At 41.0% G+C, this 23081-nt stretch overlaps 1 protein-coding gene across 9 annotated transcripts in view; it reads left to right on the plus strand.

Moving 5' to 3' along the window:
• DTNA (dystrobrevin, alpha) overlaps nucleotides 1-23081 on the plus strand; it is a 451930-nt gene that overhangs the window by 314073 nt on the left and 114776 nt on the right. For all 9 annotated transcript variants that reach the window (XM_006889175.1, XM_006889177.1, XM_006889176.1 and 6 more), the window contains one exon: nucleotides 22650-22863. In XM_006889175.1, coding sequence (XP_006889237.1) covers nucleotides 22650-22863 — 214 coding nt within the window. The remainder of the gene's footprint in view (nucleotides 1-22649; nucleotides 22864-23081) is intronic.

Below are 23081 nucleotides of genomic sequence, written 5' to 3' on the forward strand. Positions count from 1 at the left end.
AAAAGCACATTTAAAAAAAATTCCTCATGACCAAGTGGGATTCATAGTAGTTATGAAAGGATGGTTCAACATAAGAAAAACAATCAGCGTAAATCACCATATTAACAAAGCAAATAATAAGAACTGTATGATCTTAGCAATTGAAGCAGGAAAGGCATTTGACAAAATCTAACACCACTTCCTCCTAAAAATGCTCGGCAAAATTGGAATAGAAAGGTATTTCGTCAACATAGTGAAAAGTATGTTTGCAAAACCAAGAGCCAATATCATTCTCAATGGAGAAAGACTAACAGCATTTTTCATGTAAACAGGGATGCCCACTGTTACTACTTCTATTCAGTAATGTATTGGAAGTGCTTACTAGGGTAATACGACCAGAGAAGGAGATTGGCAATGAGATGGTTAAGCTATCGCTAAATGCAGAATGATATGATGGTGTACACAGAAAACCCCGAGAACTCAATTAAAAAAAAAAACAAAACTGTTAGCGCTAGTAGACCAAATTAAGTGTTGCAAGAATCATTCAATGTGAAAAAAAAAGTTGCAAGACATAAGATCGATATCCAGAAATCAGTGGGATTCCTCTATAGTAACAAAGAGGACTTAGAAAAGGAAACTCAAAAAAAGAAATATCATTTAAAGTAGCTAACCACAAATTGAGATACTTGGGAGTGAACCTAACCAGAGATACAAAAGACCTATACAAAGAAAAGTACAGAACATTTCTGCAAGACACAGTATTAGACCTAAAGAAATGGGGAAAATGTGCCTTGTTCATGGACAGAAAGTCTCAATATTGTGAAAATTACAGTCTGCAGATTCAATGCAATCCCAATACAAATACCAATTCACTTTTCAAGGAGATCGAAAGGGAAATTGTCAAATTTATTTGGAAAGGAAAAAGGCCTCAAATAAACAAAGCACTCCTGAAAAACAAAACAAAATGAGAGGCATAGCACTCCCTGACCTCAAAACCTACTACACAGCAGTAGTAGCCAAAACAGCTTGGTACAGATACAATGACAGACACAAAGACCAATGCCCAATGCAACAGAATTGAGAACCCAGAAATGGACCCAGCTACCTATGGTCAGCTGATATTTGACAAGAAAATAAAGCCTATCAAATGGGGAAATGACAACCCCTTCAACAAATAGTGTTGGCAAAACTAGACTGCTTCCTGCAGAAACCTGAAACAGTATCCACATCTCATACCATACACAAAAATCAACTCAAGGTGGATCAGAAACCTGGGAGTAAAGCCCAAAACCATAAAGTGCATCAGAGTCAAACTGGGATCAAGCTTAGGTGGCCTAGTCTATGGTATAAAGAGACTGCCAATTATAGCCAGAAATGCACAATCTGGAGAAGATAAAATTGATGAATGGGACCTTCTAAAGATTAAATCCCTGAGCACATAAAAAACATTTTCCAACAGAGTGGGAGAAAAAAAACCCTACTGGCAATACCATTTCAGGTAAGGGTCTCAGATCAAAAGTTTACAGAATCCTACAAGACCTCCACAAGAAAAAGACTGATGACAGAATTACAAAATGGGCAAAAGACATGGAAAGAATTTTTGAATGACCGACAGACAGATGAAGAAATGTTCCAAATCACTGGTAATAGAGAGATGAAAATCAAAACCACAATGAGATACCATCTCACTCCAGTAACAGTGGCAAAGTTTAACAGGACAGAAAGTAATAAATGTTGGAGAGGATGTGGAGAGAAAGGAACTCTTATACATTGCTGGATGAGTCTTAAAATGGTACATCACTCTGGAAGGCAGTTTGGCACTTCCTCAGAAAGCTTAACATAGAAATTCCGTATGACCTAGCTATTCCACTGCTTGGAACATTCCACAAGAAAATGAGAACTCAGGCTCAAATGGAGACTTGTACACCAGTGTTCATAGCAGCATTATTCACCATCACAAGCACATGGAACAGCCCAAATGTCCAACAACAATTGAGAAATTATGATATATTGACATAATGGAATACTACAGAGCACACAGTAGCGATGATATTATAAATTAATATCTAATTTGGGAGGGAATGGAAAACATGATAAGTGAAATAACTCAGTCCCATAAAGAAAAATATTGTATAAGGCCATTATTTGAGTATGAGGATCCCAGGTGGGGGGAGAGGAAGAAAATAGGGCTGAGAATGGGTGGGGGAGGAAGTGTTAATTATAGGGTCACACATTTTGATGGGTGGTGGGAGGGGTGGGTGAAGCAAATGGGAGGAAAGATCAGGTGTGAAAAACAATGTATAAGAACTTTGTAAATAAACAAGTATAAAATAAATAAAACTATACTGATCAAGTAAAGGGCAATTTTATATGTCTCTATCTCTATTTATATATAGCATAAAATGTACTAAAATTAAGAGCTTGATGTCAGGCTGTAAACTAAGGTGCTCCTGATCCAGGCTATAGTCTTTGCAATTACGTGCTATGCATCGGAGAGTTGGACAGTGACTAGGAATGATAGAAAGGGAATTGATGCCTTTGAGATGTGGTGCTGGAGAAGAGTGTTGAATATACTGGACTGCTAGGAGAACAAACTAGTTTGTCCTGGAGAGGGTGAAGCCAGGTTGCTCCTTGGAGTCAAGGATTCTGAAGCTTCGTCTAACATACATTGGGCATGTTCCAAGAAGGGATTGGTCCTTGGAGAAGGACATCATGTTTGGGAGAGTGGAGGGACAGCATAGAAGAGAAAGAACCTCGACGAGATGGATCGATTCTGTGATTGGGCTGGTGGGAGTGAGTATGAGTGAGACAGTGAGGTTGGCACAGCATAGAGCAGGGTTTAGGGCTCTTGTACATAGGATCGCTGCATCGACGGCACAAAACAACAACAACCACCTACATCTGGGGTTAGGACTTCTGCTTTACTTGTCTGTCACAAATTCTAAAGTTCTGTTTGTTCTATGTGAACATAGCGCAAGAGATATTAAACAGCTTCTCTTAGATAAGCAATAGATAAAATTGTATTACTAAAGAAGCCAGTTCTAACTTTCAGATGTCAGCTGAATGTTCTGGCAGACAGTTGCTCTCCTCCAATGTGTGTCAAGCATTGCCATCAAAGAACACAGGAACATTGAGTCAAGCCTGGAGGGTCACTCAGCCTCCTGCAAAGCTAATAATCAGGACAGCAACCCTAAGTCATGCTTTTATTTCCCTCTTAGAAAAATAATAAAATGGAATGTAAGATCAAGTAGGATGCCTTTTGCTTTTCAAATGAAGCACTTTCTTTTTATTAAATACTGATTAGACAATGATAGGGCCTTGTGGGGAAGGGTGAGTTGAGGACATTTTATAGGATCCAGCAGCATCTACTTTAAACGTGGTTTGAACCCTCACTTCCTGTCATTTGTTATTCCAGAAGGACTCTGTCTGTCAACGACAGTGACTTGATTAGCATCAGTACCTTATGCTCATTGTCCCCAGAAGGCAAGGAAGTAGCTTGTTGGGAAGGTAGAGCCAGAGCAGAACCAAAACAGACGCAGTGGAGAAAGCAATAAATCATTCAGGAAACTGCAACACATTTTGTGAAATGGACAGATCTCCCAAACTGCCCACCCAGAAGACTGAGGAGGAGTCAGGAAGCCAGTGACTTATGTCCTGCCTTGCTTGGTCAAGGGTGTCCCGCAGGAGTTGATATCTGTGGTTTTGTTCGCTCCTTTGAGGGTGTTCCAATATCCATATATGTTCTGGAACAAGTGTGTCCAGTGTCAGAGTTCTGCAGCAAGGGCCTGAGACTATACTGCTATCTGGTCGTAGGTGCAGCGTCCCTGGTCCAAGTTCATGTGATTTTGTCACTTCTTCAAAGCTGTAGGAGGAGGTCGACTAAGAAGACTGAATAGGTGAGCAGGTTGTTGTTGTTGTGTGCCGTTGAGTGAAGTACACTCATAGTGACCCTATGGACAAAAGATCTGAACCCTGCTCTATCCTGTGCCATCCTCACACTTCCTGACACACAATAGCCCATTGTGGCAGTCACTGTGTCAGTCCACCTGCTTGAGGGTCTTCCTCTCCTTTAGCGACCTTTGACCCTTTCCTTACCCCTGGGAAGGCTGAGCAGGAAGGATCTGGAATATGACCTACTGAATACCTTGACTTTCAACATTGAAGGATCCTCTTCAGTAATTTTCCACTGACTTTAAAAGGGTTTTTTTTTCCTTTTCATCACTCCAGATACCTATTAATAGCCTGGATTGCTGATTATCCATCTGGAAAGTTCTACTTTTTCCATCCTCTAAGTAGTTTTCTATGTTCTAGAAAGCTCAATAATACTTAAATTAATTTTTTTTTAATCCACAATCAACAGCCATGGAAACAGTAGTCAAGAAATCAAAGTGTTGCAATGGACAAATCGGCTTCCAGTGACCTCTCTAAAGCACTAAAGAGCACAAACATCACTCTAAAGGCTAAGGGGGACCTGACCTAAGCCATTATGTTTTAAGTTGCTCCATATGCATGTGTAAATTAGCCAGTGAACAGGGATAATCAAAGAATTGTGTTGTTAGATTGAGGCAGCAACATTGATTATGTCATGGACTGCCAAAAGAACAAACAAATCTGTGTAGGAGTAAGTTAAGCCAGAGTGTTTCTTTAGAAGAAGAGATAGTGAGACGTCATTGTATTTCAATTTGGACATGTTATTAGGAGGGGTCAGTTTTTAGAAGAGGACACCATGCTTAGAAAAATGAAGAGAAAGTCCCAGAAGAGAGGGAGACTTCCAACAAGGTGAGTCATCACAGTGACTATCACAAATAGGTTTAAATTTGGCAGAGGTTGTAAGGATAGCACAGAGGTTTGTACTGTTGTCCCAGGAGTCACTAAGAGTTAGACTAGACTTAGTGGCACTTACCAAAAGAATTTCATTAGGTAAATCTGCTGTCAGGAAACTTTCCAGAGTACTGAGAAGTAACGACATCAGTCCAGAGACTAAGGCGTGCCTGATCCAGATCATGGTCATCTCATGCATCAGAGAGCTGAATAATGACTTAAGATGATAGAAGAAGAATTGATGCCTTTGTTGTGGTGTTGGGGAAAAAGAGTCTGGAACGTACCATGGACCACCAAGAAAACAAATAGGTCTGTCTTGGAGAGGGTGAAACCAAGTTTCTCCTTGGAGGCTAGGATTTTGAAGCTCTGTCTCCCATATTTTGGACATGTGGCCAGGAGGGATCGATTCTTGGAGAAGGACATAATGTTCAGAAGGATGGAGGGACAGCACAGGAGAGGAACCCACCAGATGAGAAGTATTGATAATAGTAACTAAGGCAATGGAGGTAGGTGTATCGAAGTCGGTGAAACTGGCTCAGGACACAGTAAATTTCAGAGATATTGTATATAATGTCACAGGTGACTTGATGGCACATCATAACAAAACAACAACAGCAGCAGCAAACAATACCTGTTATCATTTTACACCTAAATTATGTAGGATGAGTTCACAGTTGACTGTTGCTTATCTTTGCTTCCAATGTTGCTGTGAACTTGGTCTAGTGGAGTTTACATTGGCCAGATGGACACATGATGCTACTTCACAGCCTCTCAACAGCCTCAGAGAAAAAGTAGAAGTCAACTCCCTCTGTATTCATCAACCAAATACAGTTATCCTTTTAATGTATTTAGTCCATTCTTGAATAAGTTATCACCATGCATGTCTTGGCCTTTTGTTCATTCCCAAGCTTAGAGAAACCAGCAACCCACTTGGGGAGGTTTCCCTTCTGTGTGAATGCTCTTTCCTTTAGCTTTGGCATCTAGGATTCAGGCCTCATGCTGAAGTCCTATTGGTAAGGCATAAGAAAGGTCCTGTAAGTCTCCAGAGGGTTCAAACAATTATCATTTTTGGTTGCTAATCAAAGGCTTGAAATTCCAAGGCCACTCAGAAGCCCTTTGGAAGAAAAACCTGATGATTGCTTCTGAAATATTCACCCTTGGAAACTGTGCAGCACAGTTCCACTATGATGCACTTCATTCCTGAGGCCTGGCTGATTCAACAGCGACTACTTTGGTGGGAAACCACACTCCATAAGCTTCATCAAGCTTTCTCAGACAACTGAAGTAAAGGGAAAGAATCTAGAACTTTCATGCTGGGTCTGACGTGTAGCAAATGCTCAATTTTGTTAGATTGTTGAACATGGTGTGTTCACAGTATGAATCTTTCCATTCATCACTGTGCATCCGCTTGGAACAAAGGCTTGTGTAAGGCTCTGTGAGGAATGCGAAAATGAATAAGAGAGAGCTCATGTCTTCAAGACACTACATCTTATTTCTAAAAATCATTCAAGGTGTTCTCTACATAGCTAAGCAGCGACAGTCAAAAAATCAGTTATTGTTCAAATCTTCCTTTTCATTCGCCTCTTCTATTATTTTTTATAGTCCTTAGTATAATACTTTGGGAATAATAGGCTTAATAACTGCGTGCTTAATTAAATTCAATTAGATTTCATTTACAACTTGACAACTATTGGACCAACAATTATTATACCTTCTTTTGAATACTAGTGCTGATCTACAAACACGATTTAAAGGATATCTAGCATTTTGTTGTTGTTGTTGTTCTGATTGAGGTTTGGTGTGATATTCAATTTGATTTTAAACCAAACATATGTTGGTGACCTTTTCCTGAGGGCTTAATACATCCCACTCTACCCAGGAAATTAAAGTGGAATTAAAGTCTTATCTTTGTCAAATACGATGCTTCAGACCCAGAATCGTTAGTAAAGAGAACTAGGAATCCATTGATGATACAGACATGTTGTGGGGACAAGGATAATGTTGGGTTTTGAAACAAGGAAAACTTGACAGGCTCCTCAATTGCTATTTGACTTTATGTTTTACAAAGATAGATAGATAGATAGATAGATAGATAGATAGATAGATAGATAGATAGATGATAGATAGATAGATAGATAATAGATAGATGTTGTCAAATGCCATCAAATCAAGTATGACTCATAGCTATGAGTTGTGTTGACTGTTGTTGTTATGTGCTGTCGAGTCACCTGCAACTCATAGCGCCCCTCTGTAGAACAGCCCTACCTAAGCCCTGCTCTATCCTGTGCCAATCTTATTTTCTCTGATATACCCCCCATTACCCCAGTCACCGAATCAATCCATCTCATCAAAGGTCTTCCTCTCTTACGCACCCTCCCAAGCAAGACCTCTCCAATGGCTGATCCCACTTTGCAACATGTCCAAAGTATGTCAGACGAAGCTTCAGAATCCTTGCCTGCAAGGAACAGACTCGGTTCACCCAGGATGAACTTGTTTGTTCTCCTAGCAGTCCATGGTATATTCAACACTCTTCTCCAGCACCACAGTTCAGAGGCATCAGTTCTTCTATCATCCCGAGTTATTGTCCAGCTTTTCGATGCATAGCAAGTGATTGCAAAGACGATGGCCTGTATCAGGTGCACTTTAGTTTCCAGAGTGACATCGTTGCTCTTCAGTACTCTGGAGAGGTCTCTGACAGCAGGTTTTCACAATGCAATTTGTCTTTTAATTTCCTGGCTACTGGTACCAAGAGTGATGATTGTAGAGCCAAGCAAACTGAAGCTGTTGACCATCCCAGTCTCTTCACCATCCATCATGATGCTGCCAGTTGGCCCAGTGTTAAGCTTCAGCTCATATTGAAGGCTGCAGTCCTTGATCTTCTGCACTAAGTGCTAGTTGGGGGGTGGGGGGTGGGAATCTGAAGATTAAGTTTGTGTGAATGGTTTTTTTTCTGAACTTGCCATTGGTTAACATGAGTGGTGACAGTCTTTAGTGTGGTCACCTCAAAATGCATCTGTTGACCTGCTTAGCTTTTAAAACACTATCTTTGTCTTTGTGTGTGACAGTGGGGCCATAATAAAAGCATAAAAATAAGTTCCTTATTTGAATGAATCTCAAAAACCAGCTGATTTGCACTTGGCTTGCCTGGGAGCAGTGTTCAGGGATCCTTGTGATCTTTTAAAAATAACTTCCTCCCTTTTTTCCTTTCTCTTATCTGACTCCTTCCTTTAAGATGTGCTCTATTGCAGTGGTTCACAGACTTCACTATTTATCAGGATCACCTCAGGAGCTATTTCTGGCCATGCCCCCAGGCCCATGGAACCAGACACCACATTTTAAGACTCCCTCACTTTTCCCTCAATCAACCCTGGTTTTCATAGATGGACTAGTTGTCTCTACATGAGAATCAGAAGTAGGTCACATGGTAGTTTCAAAATTAAACTAAGGATTAAACTATTGAGCATGCAGATTGTCAGGGTATTTGCTTACCTGGAAAATTAGAAAAGTATTATGTAATGATGTTATTGTTAGGTGCTCTTATGTTGAGTATGACTAATAGCAATCCTATGAACAACAGGCCAGAATCTTGTCCTGCCCTGTGCTGTTCTCACCATCTCAGGTACACGTGGACCTATTGCTCCAGTTACCGTGTCAGTCCACCTTGTTGGGAGACTTCCTCTCTTTCACTGACCCTCCACCTTTTCAAGCATGATATCCCTTCCCAAAGAATAGCCTCTCCCAGCAATATGTCCAAAGTGTTAGAGATGAAGCCTTTAGCATCCTTGCCTCCAAGGAGCACTCTGGTTGCGCCTAAGACATATCTGTTCTTTTGGCATCACATGGGATATTCAGCACCTGTCTCCAACACCACAACTCAAAAGCATCAGTTCTTCTTCTGTCATATTCACTGTTCAGCTGAACCCTACTTACCTATTCATTTCCAGTAAGCTTCAGCTTACTAGTGGTAAGAAACTATGCTGCAAACCCAAAGGCATGCAGTTCAAGTCCACCAGCTGCTCCATGGGAGAAGGATGGGCCATTCATTTCCTTCTCATGTGATTTACTGCCTCTGAAAACCTGCTGGAAGGTTTTCCATGGATAGATTCTGACTCGATGGTGTATAGCAACAACAACAGTCAGACCATTTACTTCCTTAAAGATCTCCTTTCTTAGAGAATAATTCCCTCCTCATCTCCATCTGCTCTGACCCCCTCCTCCAAACCATCCAAAGTTTCCTGTCCATAGTTGTTGTTGTTAAGTGTCATCGAGTTGTAGACAACTCTGTACAGCAATGCACAGACCAGGGCTATACCACTTAGAAGAATTTCTGACCAAAGACAATTCAAACCAGGCCTGAGGGCTGCAGATTAAAATCACCCACCTTTGACTTGGTAACATGACTTTCTATCCACCAGGCCCACAGAGTTCTCTCACTGCTGTGGTTGTGGTTGTGGTTGTGGTTGTGGTTGTGGTTGTTGTTAAGTGCTGATGAACCATAGACGACTTATAAAGACCCAATGAACAAAAGCCCTGAACAATTGTATAACTTTCATCGTTTCTCCAAGTTTATAGGTTTTCCAGAGGCAAGCTATTTCAGAATTGGATGCCCCTCCTGCTTCCAAGCTTGTTTTAATCAGGGAGCGCCACCAAACACTTCACCATGGGTAGCCATTATCGCATTTGACGCATTAACGTCACAGTGATCAGCATAGTAGCATCCTTTTCTCTTGAGCGCCTTCAGCATTCTTGTCTGCAGGAAGGACGTGGGTTGTCCATTGCACACCGGCTTGTACTCACCAGTCAGGTCACCTGAACGTGTCTCTTCCATGGGGATTACCATCTATTTGGTAGTCAAGCTGGCTGATACTTTGTTAAGTCGCTTATAACATCAAACATAATAGAGGATGAATTCTTAAAACCTGTGGCTGGATTTAATTTCTCTTAAAAATAATGCAGCTAGTATTTCTTGTTCACTGTAGACACTGTAATGGTCTGATGAGTTAGTCACATGTAGAATAACCTCTTTTATGTTTGTTTTTACATTTCAGTAAAATATTGCCAATATCTTTATTAAAAACAAGCTCACTACTGTGGAGTCAGAACTGACTCATAGCCAACCCTCCATTGGATTTCCTAGGTTGTAAATCACACAGAGGGAAATTGCCCATCTTTCCCCGGAGGAGCTGCTACTGGTGCATTTGAATGGCCAGAGAGGCATAGCGTTTGTTTTAGCAGGAAAGTCACCTCTTGGCCATGTCACCAGAGCTCTGCAGTGGCTTCATAAATGCAGCCTTCGTCTTTTCCAGCTCACCTTTGTGGTTTTCATTACCTTCAACATCAGCCCTTCCTGCTTTTCCTGTTATACGCACATTACATAGCCAAGTCTGCGTTTGAACCACTGAAACAAGCTCTGCTTGTCATTAAAGCATTCACAGGGGTCTTCTCCTTGGCTGCATGTGAATCATCAATATACCCGTAAGAGTCATCTTTTAATTTGGTCTTCTTCTTACTCATCAACAGCTTTTTCATCTCGTGGGTCAGTCCTTATCTCTTCTCTTTTAAAAATATCCATTTTATACCACTTTTTACTCCTTTTACTATTTCCGGAATCCTATTCTTGTCCTTAATGATTTTCAGAACGATTCTGATAGTCCTTCCTCACCTGTTCTCTCACCAGCTGTTTTTTCCATTTTCATAAGCCTTGGTAGTCTTTATATTGATATCCCTGTCTAGAGCCTTCCTTGTCTTATTTGCATTATGACTTCTATGACTTGACTTCTTTTGCTGGACATATTGTAAGAAGCAGTGCACATATTTCAGCCATAGGAACATGAAAACCTTGGCTTCATATTGACAACTGATACTTCTTACGGTACAAAATACCAAATAAGATCCCTGCAGCAGCTCTAAGGGAGAAAGATGGACATTCTCCTCCTGTGCTAATCAGCTCCTGTACAACCTCTGAAAACCCATTGAAGGGTCAGCTGTGAGTTGATTCTAACTCAACCGCAATGAGTTGCTGTTGCTACAAGTCTGGTGCAATGAAGTCACCATCGGTGTCTCAACAATGAAGTGGGAGTGCCAGCGTCTGTCAGGTGTGTGTCCATTTCAGTTGTCATATGTTAGAGTTGAATGTTGTCCATCTTTCTCTTCACTACAAGTCCCAGTACCAACAGCAACTTCACTGTAGCCCAGACCCAAGCCTGCTGCGTAGCTGTGTGCTGAACGAGAAATCACAACACTGAGCATTTGTGAGTGAACGTCTGAGCAGGATAACAGAAAACTGTGTGCTGGGATGCTGCGTGTTGTATAGACGACTTAATCTGAAACAAAACCAGAAACCCCAGGCAGTTATTAAATGTGCTCCTTTCTAACCTTGAATATGTCTGAACTCAGAGACTACCTGTATAATAAGCATTTGGTGGTCTTTCTACATAAATGAATACCTATGTGTGCAAAGTGTACATGGTAAATAGCGTTAGGATCTCCTGAACAACGCAAATCATGAACATATTCATTGATAACAGAAAGGCACTCAGAGAAAAGAAAGTCCTTGAACTTTAGGTCAGAAAGGCCCCTGACAATGGAGACCAGCTCTACTCTGATGTACTCAGAGTAGAATCACACGAGTGATTCAGAATCTCAATCTCAAGTGCTTCTCACATGAGTCAGAATCAACTTGAAGGCAGTGAGTTAAAAAGTGATCGGTGGATATACTGGAGAGAAGGGTTTCCTAGTGCATTGAGGTTCTCAAAATTCTTCAGCAATTTCAAGATGGAGATCTGATCTGAACTTGAACTAAAATTGTAATCACTCTGATGGAATCACTAGTGGATTTAAAATAGAATTTCATCTGTCAAGAGAAAAAAACAAACCTGAAGTTAGAGAAGAACACTGAAAATAAGATTCAGCTATGTTTCTATTTGAAAGGCTAGACCAAGGAGTAGGAAGAATGGGGGGGGGGGGGAGGCGCGGGGAGAAGACATACAATTCTACCTGAATGTGACAGGAAATAGTAATGCCTTTTTGTTTTCTCTCAAAAATAATACCCAGAATTTATATACTACTTGGCGGCTTATTAAGTGTTTCTTCATGTAAATTTTCATTCATTGTCATTAATCCTCTAACAAATCCATGAGATAAAAAAGGTGGATATTATTATTCCTTTTGTAGAAAGGAGCTGAGGTGGGGAAAGGTCAGAGTCATTATAATTCAAAGGTACTCTGTCTAAGCCCATTTTTATTTTCTTTATTAGAAAAAATAGATTATTGTTGTACTTTCAAGGCATAAATTTACTTAATGTCTTTGTTTCCTACTCTGTGTGAGATCTGTGAAGCCAGGGACCTGCTGGAGGTCAAGTAACATGCTTTTAGCTCTAATTCTAGAACTCAACTAGTGTTGGTGTGTAGTGAAGATTGAATGAATAATTGAAGCTCCAGGTCTCAGATGAAGAAGCGAATCATTCCTGATCCTCCCAAGGGAATGAGTTCTTTCTTTTCCTCCTCACATCCCCCCACCCAATACGAATGACTGGCTAACCCAGTACAAATCTTCTTAAGAAACATGTTCACTCAAAGCCGCTTTTGTAGCAATTACCACTTAAAAATTATCATAGGCAAAATATATAACGTGGACGTATAGTATGCTGTTTAGTCCTAATCAGAAATTTGTTGAACAAGTTAAAAAAATAAAACCATAATTATCATTACTAACAGCCAGTAAATGTATTTCAGGAATTTGTTCTGTAGCAGAACATAGTTTGGTATTTCAAAATCTGACACAGATGTAAGTTAGGAACATTCCCTGAATGAACCTGGTTCTCCAGCTCCAAAGAGTGTGATTGCAGTAGGAATTCGTGCTGGGAGTGTTGCCCTGAAGCCTAGGAAGCGTGAGTCTTGAGAGGGAAGAAATGGAAGAGTGTTCAGAAGAGACAGCCTGTCTCTTTGCTATGGGATGAGTTACAGTAAGCAGCAGGTAAATATGCCTGCATTTACCTGTAAATGGTAAATGGTGGGGAAAGAGGACAGAATAAAGCTTCAGCAAAGAAATTCTATTCCTTTAAGCATGAAGATGCTGGGAGATGTGGAGGATGGGAATGTACAGGCATGTGTATATATGTATACATTCACACATACACTGACACAGTCTACGTCCTAGAGGAGAGAAATGTACACACAGAGTTGAATTTTTATTGCCATTGAGTCTTTTCTGATTCACAGCAACCTCATACATGCAGATTGGAACTACTCTGCAAATTCTGAAGGAAATTGCCAGACCTGATTTCAAAGTATCTTTGGGTGGGATCGAACTACAAACTTTTCTGCTAGTGGTCTAACACTTTACCCAGAGTTGAGATATCTCTCTCTCTCTCTGTCTCTCTGACTCTCTCTCTCTCTCTCTCTCTCTGTCTCTCTCTGACTCTGTCTCTCTCTGTCACTATTTCTTTCTCTCTGTTGTTGTCTCTCTCTGTCTCTTTCTCTGTCTCTCTCTGTCTCTGTCTGTGTCTCTCTCTCTCTGACTCTCACTCAGTATAGACTGTAGACAGTTCTAGTGCTAAGTCAAAGGCCAAGCCTCTTTGATGGTTCAAATTCACCAGCAGCTTCTTGGGAGAAAAAATGACAATCTCCTCCTGTGCAATTTACAGTCTCAGAAACCCAGAGGAGGATCAGCTATGAGTCAATTTGAAATGATGACAATGTGGGATACATAAATGTGTGTGTGTTTATATTATAATATTTAATACTCTATATTATGTTATATATATATATATATCTTAACCCACATATACACACTCACCACACACACATATGGAAATATATTCCAGTGGCATATCCATATATTATATTCAATTCCCAATAGAATTACTATTTTTTATTCTTTTAACTAAAAAGGGCACTTGGATGCATAGCTAAAACCAAAGGCTGCATGACCCCTGTGCTTTGAATCCACCAGTGGTTTTGTGGAAGAAAGATGGGCAATCTCCTCCCGTTAAGATTTATAGCCTTAGAAACCCAGTGGAGGGTGAGGGATGAGTTAGGATCAACTCGACAATAGGACAATAGTTGAGGGGTCGTTGGTTTGTGTTTTGTGTTTTTTTTAAATATAACTAAGGAAATATCTGAATCCAGTGACTTCCTTATCTCCTCCTGTGCAATAAACTGCCTCTGAAAACCTGCCGGAGGGTCAGCCATGGGTCAGTTCTGACTCTACAGTACAAAACAACAACAAAGTAATGTATGTACACACTTATGCAACTTCTTATTAAACTTCAGAGATTATAGAAAACAGCTTCCTGCAAAACACCACACAACCCAATAAAACATAAGAGGCTTGTCATGCCAAAGTGCTAAGAATTATTGACTGTGGGCAGTGATTGTCCTATACTTGAATATATATAGCCTCTGGCTTTTGTTAAAATATACATTTTGATTCTCTAAGCCTGAGTTGGATTTGGGAATCTGGTCTCTATGAAGAAGAATGTGGCATCAGATCAGAGGAAGACTCATCAATAACCTATGTTATGCAGATGACACAACTTTGCTTGTTGAAAGTGAAAAGGACTTGAAGCACTTACTGCAGAAGGTCAAACACTGTGGCCTTCATTATGGATTACATTTCAATAATTAAGAAAACAAAGGTCCTCACTACTGGACCAATAGGCAACAACATCATGATAGACAGAGAAAGGATTGAAACTGTCAATGATTTCACCTGGATCCACAGTCAACATCCTTGGTACCAATAGTCAGGAGTTCAAGAAACACATTCCACTGGGCAAGTCTACAGTTAGAGCAATTATTGTTATTGTGATGTGATCATTATTGAGGAGTAATGATGTCAGTTTGAGGACTAAGGTGTATCTTATTCAGGAAATGGCCTTTTAAGTCATTTGCTATGTATCTGAGGGTTGGATAATGAGTAAGGAGGACAGAAGAAGTGATGCTATTGAGCTGTGATAATTGGAGAAGAGTGCTGAATATTCCATCCATTACTGAAAGAATAGGTATGTCTTAGAGAAGGTGGAGCTAGAGCACTCCTTGGAGGCAAAGGTGATAAGACTTCATCTCACACACTTTGGGCATGTTGTTAGGAGGAGCAGTTCCTTGGAGAGGGGCATCATGCTTGGGAAGGTGGAGGGTTGACAATAGAGAGGAAGACCATTCAGCAGATGGATTGACACAGTAACTGCAGCAATGGGTTCAAGTATGCCAGAGATTGTGAGGAAGGCACAGGATAGGACTGGGTTCAGATCTGTTATTGATAGGCTTGTTAATAAGTCATACTCAAGTTGATGACACTTAACAACAACAGCATCTTGGGTGGGGCCTGAGTGTCTCTGTTTTTAACCAGCCGAGTGTTTTGTTCTTCAGAACATGTCTTTGGACCAGCAGTGATATGGGCACCAGGTAGAAGCTATTTAAAAATCTTGTCATTGATTCCAGTATGTAGCAAAGGTAGAGTACAGTTCTCTCAGAGCACAGACGTAAGAGCAGTACAGATAATTGTTTACAGACCTCCTGCTTCTGTCAGCCCTTCCAGGACCTTCTAATCGTTTGTAAATTAGTGGTTGTCACAGAGCTTAAGAAAAACCCACCCTCTGCAGATTTTGGAATCAAAAGGTAATAGTATCTGAGCTTCAGAACTCTGGAGAGATGTTTACGTCCTTTAGAGAAAATTAACTTCTGTTTTGATCCGCTGGCTTGGACAAGGCCTCCCGGCCTGGGAAAAGCCAGCTGTGAACCAAGTCATGGAATGAGCTCAACGTGGAAGGTGTCTTTTGCCGTTGCTGTCTTTTCTGCGATTCCTCCATACGTTTTAGTTCTACTCCTAGGATTTCACCACTTTCTATGAAGTGTGTAACAACACTCATTTCTCTGTGGATATACATGAGGTTGCCATCTTAACGTATTTTCTAGGAGTACTTGAATTAAAGTCCTCTCTAATCATAGACTAAAGATTCCAACTGCTGTTACAATAGTTTAAGGCATCAGCGAGCAAATAAGAATATCTCTTCAGATCAACAAGCTCTTTCTTAACTACTTTTCCCCTCCCTCCTCCATTCTCCCCTCTTCCCTGGCCTTCTATAGCTAAGATTGTCAACATTTGAGGCAAATTATTTAAGGCTTTGTTTATTTCTTTAAGACCAACCGTGTGGCACTAATTAATTATGAAACAAGTAATCATTATTAAATAATTAAAAAATGTGTTTCTAAAATTAGCAAGAGAAAGACGTGGCTGTCTGCTTCCGTAGAAATGCACAGCCTTGGAACCTGGGGGCAGTTCATCTCTGTGCTGTCGAGTCACGAGAAGTTGGAATCGACTCAGCGTCAGTACATGTGGTTTGCTTTGGTCTAAAATGAACACATCGTGACTCTTTAAGAGTCTGTGAAATACTGAAGATTATGTTTGGATTGCATTTTGTTTCTTTTTGATGTGGTTCTTGTTCCTGAAGAATTTCACTACTCAGACCGTTGCCTCGTCTACTGTATTAATAGAAAATGTATGTATTTATTTAGATGAAACCGTCTCCGTCCTGGCTTCTGTGTCTGACAGCACGCTCACTGGAGGGTCTTAATGAGCCATAGTTAAAATTAGTAAAACATGCACAGTGCCATCTAGTGGTGGACAGTCACCATTGTACGACCTCATAGATTTCTTCTTTTTAAAGGACAAGAGATGAGCAAAATCACCTTCTGTGCAGTTGTTGTTGATTCGTGCTGTCGGGTTGAGTACAGCTCGTAATAACCCTATGGACGACAGATCAGACCTCTGTCCCATCCTGGCTTCCTCATCATCTCTGATGTGTTAGAGCCCATTGCTTCAGTCTTTGTGTCAATTCATTTTGTCGAAGTCTTTCTCTTTTTTGCTGACCTTTCCTAGCATAATATCCGTAAGGTCCCTGAAACACAATGGAAAGTCAGCTATGAGTAAGTTCCACCTTAACAGCAAGGAGTGTGAGGGGTTGTGCCTCCCCCACCCCCATTTTCTAAAACAGAAGCCTAACAGTGTTGCTGTGTGTGGTCTGCTTGGAACGGACACATAGCCGATGAGCCTGTAGCAGGTTTTCAGAGGCACACAGGAGGAGACTGACCATCCTTTTTCCATGGAGCCACTGTTGGCCTCAAACCCTGTGCCTTTTGGAATTGCAACAAAGCTTCTTGCTGTTAGGCCAATATAAAAGTTCTCTACCCAGAGGTGACTTTCACACAAGATCAGGCGATCTGCTTCAAAAAGACCACATTTTTGAAAAGCTATGGGGCACACTTCTACTCCATTCGTATAGCATCTCTGTGATTCACTGTTAACTGTTAGTTGACACCAAACAATATATTTATACAACAGTCAGATCCAAACCACCTCCAATGACTTCTTAAATGACACAGTGTGTTCTCTAATTCACTTATTTAAATGAACAAAAAGCTTGTGATATGTGTTGTTATTGTTAAGTGCTGTCAAGTCAGAACCAAATCATAGCTGACCTTCTAGTGGTTTTTCTGAGGCTGTAAATCACACAGAGGGAGCAGTTTCACATTATTACTTTTCTATGTAAAGCCTAGTCGCAAAAAGCTGTACTGCAATCCTGAAGGCACAGGGTTCGAGGGCACCAGCTGCTCCACAGGAGAAGGATGGACTATTTCTTTCCACGTGATTAACAGCCTCTGAAAACCTGCTGGAGGGTCAGCTATGGGCTGGTTTGGACTATACCGTGCACTTTGATATCAACAACACATGCATTAAATACATATTATGTACCAAGGACTATGCAAAAATATTTTCAACAGATTATCTCATTTGACCCAAAAGAGAACTACTTTTCTCATTAAGTTCATTATTGTTGCGTTAGAATAGATATGTAACTGACTATCCAGTGGGGTTTGGAGACTGGAAATCACATGAGAGGAGATTGCACATCTGTCTCCTGCAGAGTTGTTGTTGGATTCAAACCACCAGAGAGATGTCTCTTTGTGTTAGCCGCACAACTCCCTACCAACTACCACCAGATATTATTGTTGTTATTAGGTATCATGGAGTCAAGTGTGATTCATAGAAATCCCATGAACAAGAGATCTGAACTTTGCCCTATCCTGTACCATCCTCATTGATACGCGGACCCCCATTGTTACAATAGCCACTTATGTCATCTTGTTGAAGATTTTTAAGACATAAGATACTATTATACTCCCATTTCACAGATGGAAAACTGGAACATCAGTAAGTTCCAGAACTCACCTCTAGTCATTTGAAGTAGGGGCAACAGAGCAGTACCCTACCAACCACGCTGGGTCCTGAACTTGTCTGTGTTATAACTTGTACCTCCAAAGATCAGGGCCTCTCTGGCTGTTCTAATCCACTAGCAGCTTTGAGAGAATGAGGAGCAGTCTCTTTCCTTATTATTTACAGTCTCTGACAACCTACTGAAAAGTCAGCTATGAACTGTCCCAACCTGACGGCAATGAGTTTTTTTCCAAAAGTACTTATCAATGAAGTAAAGTTTCCAAAGAAAGTTTATTAAAGATACCATTCCTCATTAGCCTCCTAATTATGGAATGGAGTAAAATCCATTTAAACTCTGCTAACTCAGAAGGGAGGTTAGGGAGCTCTGATGCCCTAATGGATAAAGAACTGCATGCCCAATCCAAATGGCATGCAAATTCGTGAAGCATTCCATCATTTTCTGTAAAATACTTGTCTATCAGGTACTATTCTAAATCTGAGCGCTAAAGACAGACTAGAAAGAAGAATTGGCCAGCCATCCACTTCCAAAATAACAGGCGTTCCAAAACCCTGTGTACAATAGAGCACACTTAGACTAGCAGACTTGACAACTGAGGCTGAAACCTCAACTATGCAAACAAAAAGAAGGAGGAACAGTTGTATCCAGTGACGGGGGTAATGACAGTATGCGTGTCAGAGACAATAAAGTTAGCACAGGATAGAGCAGGTTTCAGGACTATGAGGTTTCATAGGGTCACTAAGAGTCACAAGCAACTCAAAGGCACATAACAGCAATGCAATCCAAAGGTGCATGGTTTGAATCCACTGTCTGCTCTGAAGGAAAAGGAGGCACAGTCTCCTCTTATGTGATTTACTGCCTCTGAAGCCCACCGGAGGGTCAGCTATGAGTTTGGTTTCACCTTGACAGCATGTAACAATGACAACTCAAAAGGAGCCCTGGTGACATAGTGTCCAGTACTTCACGTGATAGACTGCTAACTAAAAGGTCAGCAGTTCGAATATAGCAGCCACTGTTTAGGAGAAAGTGGACAGTTTCCCTCTCATAAAGATGGATGGATAGGCTCAGAAACCTGATGAGGGGTCCCCATGGGTTGGAAATGACTCTACAGCAGGAGGTTTGAGTCTCTGGTTTCAACTCAGACCCATGACAGGTTAATAGCCAGCCCCTGGATAAAGGTACCGTGCTGGGAAAGGAAGGTCAGAGAGAGAGAGGAAGACTTTCAACAAGATGGGTTTACACAGTGACTGTAGCGATGAGCTCAAGCACAGCAGATACGGAGGATGATGCGGCATAGAGCGAGATTCAGGTCCGCAGCACCTACCACCGCCAACAATAACCATCTCCTTTTAGAGCTGGAATATGCTTATGTATCTCCAAAGTGCTGAAGAGCAATGGTGTCTCTCTGGAGACTAAGGTGCGTCTGATACAGGCCATGGTCTTCGCAATCACTTGTTATGCATCAGAGAGTTGGACAGTGACCAAGGAGGATAGAAGGAGAATTGATGCCTTTGAGCTGTGGTGCTGGAGAAGAGTATTGAGAATACCATGGACTGCTAGGAAAACAAACAGATTTGTCCTGGAAAGGGTTAAACTGGGTGGCTCCTTGGAGGCAAGGATTCTGAGGCTCCGTCTAACATACTTTGGACATGTTGTGAGGAGAGATCGGTCCTTAGGGACATCATGCTTGGGAGGGTGGAGGGATGGCGCAGGAGAGGAAGGCCCTCTATGAGGTGGATTGATTCAGTGACTAGGATAATTGGGATGGGAGTGTCAGACACAGTGAGATTGGTACAGGACAGAGCGGAGTTTAGGGCTGTTGTACATAGGGTCGCTATGAGTCACAAGCGACTCGACGGCACATAACAAGAACAACAACATCTCACCTGTAGATACACCAAAGCCTTCAAAACGCAGAACCTATTTAAGATGGAAACTTAGCAGAAAGGACAACCACAAATATTTTCTAATAATATGAGCAGTAGCTTTGGAAGCAGGGGTGGCATCCACTCCCTAAACAACACCCCTCTGGAAACTCTATGAACTTTGAGAAACAGCAATGCTTGCAGAAAGGCTTCAGGTCTTTTACTCGTAGATCACTCACTATGAGTTGTGCTCTACTCAATGGCAATCAACAACAAAAACGAAGTAGCTAAGTATGAACACTGCACCTCATTGACAGCAGAAAACACACAAGACTCAGGAAAACAAAGCGTTCTCACTATATCGATTTCAAAATATGTGCTGAGTAGCTTCTTGAACTTGGAGGATCAGGTTAAACCTTATGTTTGAGTTCATAAATGGTGTCGGTTAGCAGCGGGCATTGCCATAGACCAGCGGGTGTTTAATTGCTGTCGCACTGATAGCTGTCGTTTGTGGAACACCTGTTAAGTGCTCGGTTAAAATGTATGGACATTTCTCTTTTATCCTCACTACAACTCCCTCAGGACGGCATCCCTTTCCTCGTCTCCTGAAAGAGAATAATACAGTTTATAGAGTTGAGATAATTGCTCACAGTTTTACAGTTAAGTTATTAGCAGAGCCAGGAGTGAAACCCAAATTTTTGTGCTTGTAAAGCCTGTATCCTTCTCAGTATGCCGCCCCTGGAAAATAAGTACTTGCAGTGTGTGTGATTATGGCTTTTCCGTGAGCCTGCTACACAAAATACCACTTGTTTGGGCTGCAACAGGCCCCGGCTACTTTGCACAGTCTTAGAGGAAATGCAGCCAGAAAATTCCTTAGAGGTAAAGGCTGCCAAAAACTCTTCCACCCAATTCACTGGGAAACACCAATTGTCAGGGGAAAAAAGCATCATGTTTGGTAACTAAAGGGCTGTGGGGTACGTGCATATGATGGAATCCTACTTATCAATGAAAGGAAACTTATCTGAGTTATATTAACTATGAAAAAGCATTCTATCTCATCAAGAGTCTTTCTCTCTTGCGCTGTCCCTCCACTCTCCCAAACATGGTGTCCCTCTCCAAGGACTGGTCCCTCCTTGCAACATGCCCAGAGTAGGTCAGACAAAGCTTCAGAATCCTTGACTCCAAGGAACAACCTGGTTTCACCCTGTCTAGGAAGAACCTGTTTGTTCTCCTTGCAGTCCATTATATATTCAATACTCTACTCCAGCACCACAGCTCAAAGGCATCAGTTCTCTTTCTGTCATCCTAGTCATTGCTCAGCTTTCTGATGCATAGCAAGTAATTGTGAAGACCTAGGACTGAATCAGGCACACCTCAGTCTCCAGACTAACATCGTTGCTCTTCAGTACTCTGGAGAGGTCCATGACAACAGACTTTCCTAATGCAATTCATCTTTTTATTTCCTGGCTACTGGTACCAAGAGTGTTGATTGTGGAGCCAAGCAAACTAAAGCCAGTCAGCCCAGTGGTGAGAATCTATAGCAGCATTATTTACCGTTGCAAGAACATGGAAACAACCCAAATGTCCAACCGCAGCCAAAAGGATTGAGAAAATTGTGGTATATTTACACAATGAAATACTATGCAGCACTTAGAATCAATGATTTCTAAAAATACTACATCACTTGGGTGAGATTGGAGAGCATTATGCTAAGTGAACTAACTCAGTCTCATAAAAACAAATATTGTATAAGACCATTATTGTAAAAATAGAAGGAGATAACTAGTAAAACATGTATGAGGATCCAAGGGGAGAAGGAATGGTAACAGAGGAGGTAAGGTATGGAAACACAATATGAATGAAGAATATTGTGAAACATAATGTACACAAACTTTGTAAGCAAACCAATATAATTTTTTAAAGTGAAATGGCTTATGCAAGATGTATAATGTATAAATTTATTCATTTAATCAAGGTTGTGATTTATTGATTGTAATTAGAGAAGAAATGGGAATTTTAACTTTCCTAGTGAAAGTATCCCTGACTCAAATGAACTGACCAATCATGTCATTGAACAACTTCTTGCTCTAGATCAGGTTAATTAAGTAGTGTGTGACTTAGTTCTGCTGTTGAATAGCACAGATTAAAAAAAAATTTCTTTCTTCCTTGTCCCCTTGCTTTTCCCACTTTCCCTTTATTTTTTTAACTGAAAACGTATACTACTGAAAATATGTACAAATAACTGAAACCATTTTAAATACTCAAATGCAGTTTTGATATTCATTCATTTTTTTCAAACACACTCTTTTCTTCATTGTTTATCTTCATTGTTTAAGGGGTCCCTGGCACATAGTTGGAAATGGTTTAAGCCAGATAATCTTGCAATAGGATGTCGGTTTTGCCATTGATTGCACTTGTACTTTCTATTTGTCGGCTAACACTTCAATCTGCCGTTTCCTCCCATGAAACATGTCAACAGCAGCTGTATTTCACGGGCCAATAAGATGATTAGAAAGAACTCTTTACTTTGGTGCCTCGTAGCTCATGCACTTGTGTGTTGGTATATGTTGAAACCATCTTTGAGGTCATACACTGCAGACCTTTACTAGTGCCAACTGTCTATAAAAGGTGGACGTGCCAAAGCCGTGGAAAGCCTAAAAAAACCAGGACATTTGAGACACATAAAATCATGAAGCTGCCTTTAAGCGTTCCTTTGGCTGACAGGTTCCCTCTGCTTTAATTGTGTGTAGTGCACCTGGTGGACATTTGGAACGTCATAGAAGCCTTGCGGGAGAATGCTCTCAACAACCTGGACCCGAACATTGAACTCAACGTGGCCCGCTTGGAGGCTGTGCTCTCTACCATTTTCTACCAGCTCAACAAACGGATGCCAACCACTCACCAAATCCATGTGGAGCAGTCCATCAGCCTCCTGCTAAATTTCCTGCTTGCAGCCTTTGATCCGTAAGCTCCCTCTCAATGTCTGTTACTCTCTCTAAGGTATTTGGTCTCCCTTTTCTGTGCCTCTTGTACTTCTTTGTCTTTTGGTCCCAAATAATTCTCCAGTGTAACCAGCCATCTCTTTACCATTGATCAGACATTAATATGAATTGTCTCTATGGTATATTTTAAGTTGGGGAGGGGTGTAAGGTGGAAAGTCAACAAACTAAAGATCAAATAAT

This window comes from Elephantulus edwardii, unplaced genomic scaffold, assembly GCF_000299155.1.
Source record: "Elephantulus edwardii isolate Elephantulus edwardi_28Jun2011 unplaced genomic scaffold, EleEdw1.0 scaffold00076, whole genome shotgun sequence".
NCBI lineage: Eukaryota > Metazoa > Chordata > Mammalia > Macroscelidea > Macroscelididae > Elephantulus > Elephantulus edwardii.